Source organism: Symsagittifera roscoffensis, chromosome 4 (assembly GCF_963678635.1).
Source record: "Symsagittifera roscoffensis chromosome 4, txSymRosc1.1, whole genome shotgun sequence".
Classification (NCBI taxonomy): Eukaryota; Metazoa; Xenacoelomorpha; order Acoela; family Convolutidae; genus Symsagittifera; species Symsagittifera roscoffensis.
Genome location: NC_087065.1, coordinates 4,797,209 through 4,808,030, shown reverse-complemented (window position 1 = coordinate 4,808,030; position 10,822 = coordinate 4,797,209). Strand labels below are relative to the sequence as shown.

General features: G+C 37.6%; 1 protein-coding gene across 1 annotated transcript in view; it reads right to left on the bottom strand.

Annotated features, from left to right (window-relative positions):
- Positions 1 to 10,822, bottom strand: part of LOC134844030 (uncharacterized protein C6orf163 homolog) — a 52,939-nt gene that overhangs the window by 1,354 nt on the left and 40,763 nt on the right. The window contains exon 6 of the mRNA XM_063860484.1: positions 10,616 to 10,790. Within this exon, the coding sequence (XP_063716554.1) occupies positions 10,616 to 10,790 (175 nt within the window). The remainder of the gene's footprint in view (positions 1 to 10,615; positions 10,791 to 10,822) is intronic.

Sequence of the window (10,822 nt, the reverse complement as noted above, 5' to 3'; positions counted from 1 at the left end):
AGACATACTAGAAGAACCACCTCCTCGACCAGAAACACCACGAGATGGAGAGACTGAAGATGCGACGACTGCTAGGAATTTTAGAGACAAGTTAGCAAGGGATAGAGTATTGCTGGAGAATGAAGAGAGAAGGACAAGAGGTCCACGAGTCGGACACAACATTTTCTACAACGAAGTGCAAAAGAAACTGGTGTCCAGATTATTTTTGTCACTTGGTACAGAGGGAAAGAAACGATTTCTACAAAAGAACCCGCATGTTGAAATATCGAAAATGTTGTTCAAGGAAATCACAGAACTTGCAGAAGTTTTGTTTCAAAAGGTAAAATATGTAACATATGAAAGATATAAACTGTTTACACGAATGCAAGAATCCGAGGAATCTCTGGAGGCATTTCATGCAGCGCTAACCGCGCAAGCAGCTCGATCTGAATCGGGACGCTGGAAGTCGAGATAGTCCGTAATTTGTTCATTTCGAAAATGAAAAACATGACATTGCAGGACGCGTTGACATTCGAAACTCTAATTCCTGAAGAGGTTCTGAAAAGGGCGATAAAATTCAAACACAGTAAATTAACCACAATGGCATTTCAAAAGACAAATGCTGCGGCTACAGGAGGAACAAGTAACAACAACACTTCGGGAGTGAGGATAAAACAAGAACCTGTAATGGCAGTTAGAACTTCGTCAGGAACAACAAAGAATCAAAACAGAAGGGAAACAAATAAACGACAAAACAATAACAAGAACCCCAACATGAAATAACAACCATGTAACAGATGTGGAAGGACATTTGATCAGGGACACTTGAAAAATTGTTCAGCGATGGGAAAAACTTGTAAGAATTGTGGTAAACCCAATCACTTTGCCAAAATGTGTAGATCTCAGCAAGTAGGTGAGGTTGCGGAAGAATCGGATGGATCTGTAGAGGAATGCGATAAGATAAGCAAAAGCTTTGGGTCATGTAGCGATTTCGAAGTCATGTTGATACAAACATATCAATCGGAGAATGAAAGAGTCTCCAAATATGTCAAAGATCGAATCAGTGAAATGAGGAACAAATCAAATGGAGAGCCGATACAAGTCCAGAAAATCGATTCAATTCGAGACCCAACGTTGAAACGAGTAAAATCACTAAAAGCCATGGTAGGAATTGATAATCAAATAATACAATTGACAGTGGACACGGGAAGTCCAGTTTCTTTCCTAAATTGGGCGACGGCAAAGGAAATAATGAACAAATCAAGCAAAGTAAGATTCATTCCGTCGGAAAAACTGAATTTGCATACAAAATTCGTTGATTATAACAGACAACCGATCAGTGTATTGGGAGCTTTGAAGACGAACGTTCAAGGAAATCACAGAACTTGCAGAAGTTTCGTTTCAAAAGGTAAAATGTGTAACATATGAAAGATATAAACTGTTTACACGAATGCAAGAATCCGAGGAATCTCTGGAGGCATTTCATGCAGCGCTAACTGCGCAAGCAGCTCGATCTGAATCGGGAACACTGGAAGGTGAGATATTCCTTGATTTATTCATTTCGATCTCAGCCAAATTGTTTACGTTCTGTATACATTTCTTGTCACAGAACGTAAAACCAGATGCATCATGGGATTAGATCTGAAAGGACAAGTGGGGATAGTTACTACACAAAAACCAGCGCCGAAGGAACTTACCAGGTTTGACGTGCTCATGTGCGAGCAGTCAGAAGGTTGGAAAGAAAAATTTTTCAATAAATTCAAAAATTTATTTGAAAGACAAGGGATTTCAAAAAATCACATTGTAAGTTCGAAATTTAAATACCCCCTTTCAAGAAAAAGGGAGAAGAATTCCAGTTCACATACAGGACAAAATTGAAAAAAAAATCGAAAAACTGTTGACAGAAGGTCATATCACAAAGCTTGATAAATGTACGAGCGATTGCTTTATTGCTCCGATTGTGATAACAGTAAAAAGGACGATTCGATAAAATTGGCGATGGACGCGAAACCAATAAATAGACAACTGTTCAAGAATAAGTATCAAATGCCTAACGTCGATGAGCTCATCGATGGAGTGAGCCAAATTGTTACTGAAAACAAAAGTGGTACCCTCTACTTTACGGTGTTAGACTTGAAATATGCGTATAGTCAATTAAAATTGGCTGCAGATACAGCTAAACAGTGTAACTTTAATATTGTTGGCGGAAAAGCTACCGGGACATATATATTTCTTACAGGGTTCTATGGATTAGCGGACATGTCAGCTGAATTACAAAAAGCCATGGACAGAACCATCAATCACGCTAAAAACACATTCTGTTTTCTGGATGACATTCTCATTGTGTCAAAGGGAAATGAAATGGAACATAGAACACTGGTGGAATCGGTACTTAAAAAACTGGATGATGAAAATCTGGCATTGAAAATATCAAAGTGTGAATTTTTCAAGCAACAAGTGAATTGGTTGGGTCATCACCTCTCAGAATCAGGGGTTAGTCCAAAATTCACTAAAACCGAAGCGATTTTAAATCTAACTCCACCGAAATTGCTTAAACAGTTAAGGTCATTTCTGGGCAGTATTAATCACTTAGCGAAATTTATACCTAACGCAGCAAGTCCACCTAACGTTCTACCTAACGTTCACAGAAGAGAACCAAAAGAAAAAGTTGAAGAACATGAAATTACCAGTCAAAAAGTTCGAGTGGGGGAATGAGCACACTGCGGTATTTGACGCTATAAAAGACGCAGTAGCAAATATTACAAAAGTTCATTACTATGACGCTAACCGAGAAACAAGAGTTAAGTGTGATGCAAGCCATGATGGCTTGGGCGCTACATTGGATCGGTACTTAAATTTGCAAGAAAAAAAATAATCAACAATTGAATTGGAGCTACTGGCAGTTGTTTGGGCAGTAGACAGATACAAACATTACCTTTTGGGAAAACCATTTACCATTGCAACAGATCACAAAGCGCTCACATCAGCGTTAGACGGTAATAAGTCTAATAAGACCTATCAATCTCGTTTGATCCTGTGGGTCGATCGATTGTTGCCATATCAGTTTAAAAAAGTTCACATTCCGGGGAGGGACATGGGTATAGTTGAATACTTATCGCGTGATCCTTTCAATTATCCTTGGCCAGAATCAGAATTAGACAAAAAGTTTGTAGTAGCGACAATAAACTCGTTTCATGAAGCATTAGACTGCATGAGCAGTAGGCTGAAAGGCGTTGGGTCGCTCAACTGGAACGAAAACGTTCTAGAATGTTCTAGAAGGAATGCAGAAAAACAGTCATCAATTAATGATTGTCATGACAACCAAAACGGTCAAAAACGAACAAGGCTCGACCGGAACGAGAGAAAACAGTTTTCACGACTGCCAAAACAGCTAACCACAACAGTTCAAGATAAACAGATCACTTTTTCGTCAACTCAACTCAGCAAACGGTTGTGCCCAAAGAAATCGAAATTCACCAAAAAAACAGAATCCCAAAATCAGAAGAAGATAGGAAAATTAGACTCAAGGAACGAGATGTCAGAAAAATTCAATAGATCTTACGATTGGTGGTCGGATACACCACAGGACTGGCGCAATGATGATCGAGAGGAGAGCATTCTGGATCCAAAATGGAATCGTTCAATGTCAAATGCAAACGAATTTTTTGAAGAGGAGGAAGTCACAGAAACATTACAGCGCACGCGAAAGATAATTCGTGGAGGCCGGAAAAATAGAGATAGGTCGGACAGTGAAACACGACACTCATCACGAGTTAAATGGCAACTCGAACCAGAACAACAAAGAGAAGCAGACCAGAGACTACTTTCGTTCTGGCAGCTAATCGGGGGAAAGAGTAACAAACCGGTGAGCATTAACAGAGAGTTAGTAGCAAACACAGAGGAAACCAGTGACAGCCCAAAAAACTGTCAAGGTCCAATCAGCATCAAACCAACTACACCGGAGGAAAGAAAGTTGAGTGAGGTGCAAGTAATTGAGGTGGATCTGACGACTACAGAAGACATTGAAAGTGAACAAGAGATATGTGCCATTGAACCACCGAAGTCGTCCAGTAAATCAAAACTGCAGAAGCAGCAACAAGAGGAGGCCCTCGACAATTTATCAAAACTTTTGATAAAAGTTTGCTAGCTGAATTAACAACCAAATAAACCTGGATGGATCGCCTTAGACAAGTAATAGAGAGGGGAGATAAGCAGGGCATCGAATTAATGGGACCATATACGAACCCATTGTGGTCAAAGATGGCGGTGCAAGACGATTGCATATTGGTGAACAATCGCCTAGCGGTTCCAGTTCAGTTGAGACAAGCCGTTCTGAAGAGGATCCACCGAGGACATCCAGGCCAAGAGGCTATGTTAGGAGTGTCACAATAACTGTGGTGGCCGCATATGAACAAGGACAAAGTGAATCTAGCGGAAGAGTGTCGTAGTTGCACCAGATATGGTAAGAATATAAAATATCGTATTCCAAAAAATTCGTCGAAGCCACTGCCAATCCTTACGCAGCCTGGTCAGGAAGTACAATTACGCGGGGCCTATAGAAAATCAGAAAGGAAAAAAATCTCCTAGTAGCTATAGACAGATTCTCAAAATTTCCGTCGGTGAAAGTTACGAAATCTACAAGTGGGAAGTGCACGGTGAAGTTCTTGAGATCGTATATAGACAAACATGGCATTCCGGAATCGATACGCTCCGATCAATTTTCAGGATTTAAGGGGAAAACTCTAAAAAGTTTTGTTCGGATCTTAACATCGAGCAGAAATTTTGTCCGGTGGGGCATCATCGAGGCTGTGGTTTGGTAGAACGAACAATACAAACCATAAAGAGAAGATTGGGGCTAATGTTGCTCGAAGAAAACAATAAATCGATCAAATTATGTCTTAGTACCATAATGCGAGATTTACAGTGGAACAAGCAGAAAACTATACAAGTATCTCCATTTCAAGCACACTTTGGCAGACTACCAAAAACCGAATTTAACATTGTAAGGGATAGGTTTCTAAACAATTCTGACTATTTAGACAAACAACATTTGGAACGATCAGCATTGGAAGCATCACAATTGAAACGCTGAATCGACCAATCAAGAGAGAATCTCAAAATAGTACGTAAAGGACAACTCAGCAGGGACACAAGTCCGCTGCATAAGCAGCAAGTAAATTCGGACAGGGATCGACAAAGAGCTAAAGCCCTAAAGGAACTGCTGTAGGCGAATGCCCGCTGGAATCACGAGAGAAGAGATGCCGCGAAAAATGATCTGAGGCGGATTGTTGACGAGACCGGATTATTAAATCCTGATCTACGGAAGGAGATGATATACTCCTGGGAAAAAGGGTTCATCGAAGACAAAGAACCAGAACAAAGTAAATCTCCGCCGAAGACAATCTTAAGAAAGGACCCGTTACGGAAAAGTGGACAGGCCCTGACGAAGCAATTGAAGGGTAAAAAAGCAACCAAAACAGATTCAACTTTTAAGGCGACAACCGGCTCTATCTACCGAAAATCGGATATTGATCAAACGAGGACGACTCTGACACACGAGAAAAAGCGGAGCGAAAGCAAAAGCCCATCGGCGGAACCCACGAAGAAATTTCAAAGGATCAGTTCCCCTGAAGTACTCGAGGACATCGGTTCAGACGAGGAGTTACAACGAGATATGGAGATTGCTGATTCGGTGAACCCGGTAGACCGATTCCAACAGAGTCAAACAGTCACAACTTCAAAGGATACGAACGCAGGAGGGGGCCTCAACTTAGCTATTAAGAGAGCGAAACCAAACATGGCTGGTCCAAGTTTGCCGGCAGGTCAAAAATCGCCGGACGAGAGTGCCAGGAAGAAAACGGATAAGAAAGCAAAGGAAAAGAGAACTCAAAGTAAACAAAACAACCTTACAGGCCAAACTGCGATAGCAACTGATCAGGATCAGGAACAATCGACATCAAATTTGGGGACGTTGGTTCATGACACTCATTCGAGCTCTACTCCAAAAAGCAAACAGAAGACCAAATTGAAATTTATTGATTCTCAAACATCTCCGGAGGACATATTGGATACATTTCAAAATCGGAACTTGGCACCCGCTGAATGGGAAAATTTCGCGGACCAATTGTTAAAACGGGGGGTCCAAAGAGTCGCGGGCGATATCAGAGGAAATTCTCAACCAGTATCGGAAAGAGATACAGCATTTGAGCCTCCTCAAGGAGTCTCCGACGAGTCAAGTGCGGAGGAGTCGGGAGTCAGACGGAGCTCCAGACAGACAAAAAATAAAGAGCCAAAACGTTTTGGTGATCCGATAAAACACTCCACTAAAGAGATCTCAGAGGATTTGACAGGGGTGGCGCTACTCAAGACCGCACTTCAAGAATACCGTAGAAGGCTAAGGGACTTCAAGGAACGAAGTGATAGGCCCGTAGAGACGAAATTGAGAATGTTAGAGCGACACTTATTCAGGCGAAAATTCGGCTATGCAACGCTGGATAAAGGATTGGACTGGAATCCGAGCTGCAAAAAAGAGCTGGAAGAAAATTAAAATAGAAGATCATGAACTAATCTTACAAAAACCAAAATCTTTGTGAATTGAGTGTATTAAACTCTTTTTAACATAAATTATTCCATATATATTGAATAATTTATTTCTTGCCGATGGGGGTGTGTCATTCTGCTTCTGCAATAGCAGTAATTGATTTATGTACTACCAACCTGCGGTGATATAGTTATTAACTTTATGATGTACACAAGGTGACAGTGTGTTGAGACATTGAAACTCAGTTGAGAGTTCAGAGTTTTCAATTCTGATTTATCTCTCAGTAACTAATCAAAAGACAGAAAAGAGAAAACAAAATTCAATATATCAGAATACATTATTGAATTACAACTAGTTTTTACACGATACCGCATAGGATATCACAATGAGCTGTTTTTCATTTGAAAAAAATCCTAAAAGAAAAAACGTAGATACTGACTTCGAAATTCATTTGTTTGATTTTTTCATTATGCTTCCAAAAAATACATATAAATCAGTTGACATAAACAAACTTTAGCTGAGCTCAATCAATTATTCGCCAATTTTCAGGGTTAATGCGCTTTTTAGGTATTCGAGACTCATGATTTTAGGTTTTAAAGTTAACTTTTAAAGAGCTTGTTTTGTATACTGTGCTGATTTTCAAAACCAAATTGACCTGAGTACACTATTCTCGGCTTTGAAAAAAGCCAGAATAGGTTTATGCATTTTTTTTTCAAAATTTGCCGCTGTCTATAATTGTGAAATTGGTCGATAACTTGAGGGTTCTCCACGAGAACTAAGTCTGAAAAATGGTATATTTTGCTAATTTCAGGGAAGCTGGGAACTGTTTTGGTATAAAAAAGCTAAAAAAAAATATAGGAGCTAAAAGCAATCATTTTATTTCGGCAGAGAATTGGAAAAATCAAATTTATCTCTTTATTTTTTTGAATATGTTTAAATCTCAAAATAAGGGTTCTTTGATCTTCTATTTTTGAATATCCTACAACATTTTTAAAACATGTTTTAATGTTTAAATAAGGGTTGTTTTTAATCTTTTTAGTCAGCTTTGGCCGAACTGTTACAAATAAATTTATCATTTTATTGGAGAAAACGGATGCATTTAAACTGCTTTTTTTTCTAAATACAACTTAAGACTTGATTTATCCAATTGAGAGCATCATTTATTTTTCTTTTTTTTTCGGAACAAACAAATTAATTAATTTCATGCTGATTTAATTAAAAAAGTCTACAGCACTTTCAATTTTCATGTTATACAAAAATTACCTTTTGTAATTATTTCCAAACCAATAACTTTGAGGAGCTTACTTTTGTTTTAAAAGTTTTCTCTACTCTACTCTTTGTATTTCTTTTGATTTTGTCCTAAAGAGGCTGAGGTGTCAAAAACAACTGTTCTAAGTTCTGATGAGTCAGTAGTATTCATTAACTTTTAGACTATGCCTTTGGCTACAAAAGCAACTACAAGTGGCTGTCTTACTCGTTTCATCTTATCGTTTAGGATGGCTTCAAAAAAAATTTTTTAATCAGAACTTAAAATCAACTGAAGATAGATCACACTTAATTTTACTGTGTTTGTTTTGTAATAAATCACGTTCAGATCACTACATGCAATGTAATTTATCTTATATTTTCAGTTCAGTCAAGTAACTACTAACGACTTCCAAAATCTATTAATTTTTTTTTCGCGAAGCTTCATTTAGCATGTATGTTTTATGTTTTTACGTAAGCAAATCTAAAACTAAAACATTTGTTCGAAAAATCATAGTGATTTTAGGTACCTTGCTGTTGATGTTATCGAATCATGTTGGTCTTCCAGATTGAAGTTTCGAAAAAAAGTGTCATCTATTGTCTAAGTCTAATGCGTTTACAACTGGTGTGATTCGGTTATTAAGGTAATTTATTTTGCATGAAAATTTTGGAATTTTGTCGAATGTTCTGAAACATCAGGCAAAGATCCACTTTCACTGAGCATAACTTGCAATAATTTGGAGTTCCTTGCGGTCATTTTCAAATAATGCTCTCACTTTTGAACTCAAACTGAGCTTTTTTTTTGGATAGTTAACGAATTTTTTTCAGATTCAGAGCACAAAATGTTCATAAAATAGTGTTTTGCATAGAATTTACTGTTGAATTCATTTGTTCAACTGATTAAAATTTTTTCCAATTTAAAAAAAAAAGTTGCTTTAAAAATAGATTAGCGACAGTTCATCGCCTAAAAATCCAAAAAAACTTGAACTGTAGTCCTAAATTTTGTTAATTCAAAAAAATGACCTATCTCTCATTAATAAAGTCAATGATTGCTTACTGGAACTTAAGTCATTGTTGTTCAAAGTGTTCAACCCAGAAAACTTTGAAAAGCAAACTTAAGTTATTGTTTGGACCGTTGCAATTTGGGAGAAACTTTGTATGTGAGTAATTTTAGTGGCTTTCGGCGCAAAATCAGGCACCACAAAGAGTCACTGGATCAAATCAAATGGGCTATAAAACTGAAATCATTTCAGTTGTGTCAAAAAATAAATATTTCAGTGTCAAAAAAGTAGGAATTTTTTATTTTAGGTGTAGTTTTGAGCAAAAAAGCGAGCAAACAGACTTTTAAAACAAAAAATGTTATAATAGGCTTACTGTAAGGAACCAATATTTACACCAGGACTTTTTTTGCTTTCGGAGTTTCTTTTAGTGCCTTTTTTACTCAAAAAGATCGGCGAAAACAAGTCAGGAAAAATTTGAAGGAAAAAAACATATTTTTAGATGTATTTTTTTTTGTTGTCAGATTTTTTTATCGATAAAAATTGTTGTCAAATATGCCTATTCTGTTCATACTATCAAATTTACATTTTTTCTAGGGTTTTTTTTAGATCCGCTCATAGCCGAACAAACAAAAATATCACAATTTGCTCAACATTTTTTTTTGTGTTCGAAAATTTTTGTGCTACTTGTAGAGCGACCAGCTATTCTTGTTTTAATTTAATTTTTTTGGCAATTTGGCTGAAAGCGTCAGTGGAAAATTTGCACAGGTTTCTATATTATTTATATTTTCACAGTGGAACACTCGCTAGATTTTGGATACAGTTTTCATAATTGTTTTTTTAAAAGCTAAAACCGGAGTTAGACGCTTAAAACTCGAGAAACTTCCTTTCGTACAGAGTAGAGTAAACTGTCGCTAAAAATTGCGTGCATTCAACATACAAACTCTGTTATTCACTATGGTGTTTTTGTCTTCTAGAAGTTCATGAGAATGGGAATAATAAGAGAGAGGCGAAGCGGAGCTTAGCAGCTTTTGCGTTACTACGCAAGCGCAGAATTGCAAGCTTGCTAATAAAAAAAGCTTGCTGAAAATGACAAAACCAAAAAAAATGTATTTGGGGAAAAAAGAAAATAATTTCCGATAAACAGTCGAAAAACACAACCAGCAGTATCAAATTTGTGTTTAGTATATAACGAGCGGCTCCTAACTTAACAACAAGTGGTTAGCAGGCAAAAATGAGCCGACAAACAAAAAACCGACAAATCAAATTTTCCCGCAATTGTTTTCTCAATTTTATACATACTGAAAAACAAATAAGGTCCGACCGGGACTGGATTTCGAGACAAAAAAAACAGCTTCAGAGTTTTTTTCTGTGCTACTTACTGTCTTACGTGTAAGAAAACTGTTTAAAAAAGGGAAAAAAGTCTAATACCCCATTACAAGGAACTTGCTCTTGCAAGTGTAATAACAAAAAAATCACAGTTGATTGAAATAGACCAGAGATTATGAGACCCAATGGTCACAAAAAAGAAAAAAAAAACTAACGTAAAAAAAACAAACTTCTGAACTTAATTCCTTTCTTAACTGTAGTCGTGACAGTAATTTAAGTTTTATGTTTTTTGATCGATGCCTTAAAGCATAAGTAAATTTAACATTGTTTTTGTATAATATGTACGGTAGCGTGCTGGTCGCAGATTTTTCAAGGGTCCTCTTTAATACTATTTCACCACATCCATGTTTGGATGGTTAACCGCTAAATTAAAAACCTTCTTATTTTTATCTTCATAGTTTTTTTTCGAAAACCCCCTCCCCCGCCCCAAAAAAAATGCCTGGGCACGCAACTGATTGAGTACCTGGGCGGATATGATGGTGGCCAGTTCGCTTTTGGCCATGTTTTGTTCCTGAATCTTGGCAGCCGCCACTGCAGAGTCCTTTTCCTCCCGCAACAACTCCTTCATCCTCCCCATTGCACTATCCTTGTCCCGCAACATCACCTCCCGCTCCTTCCTAGCCGCCTCGTCCTGCTTTCTACAAGACACTTATTGATTTCGGCCAATCAC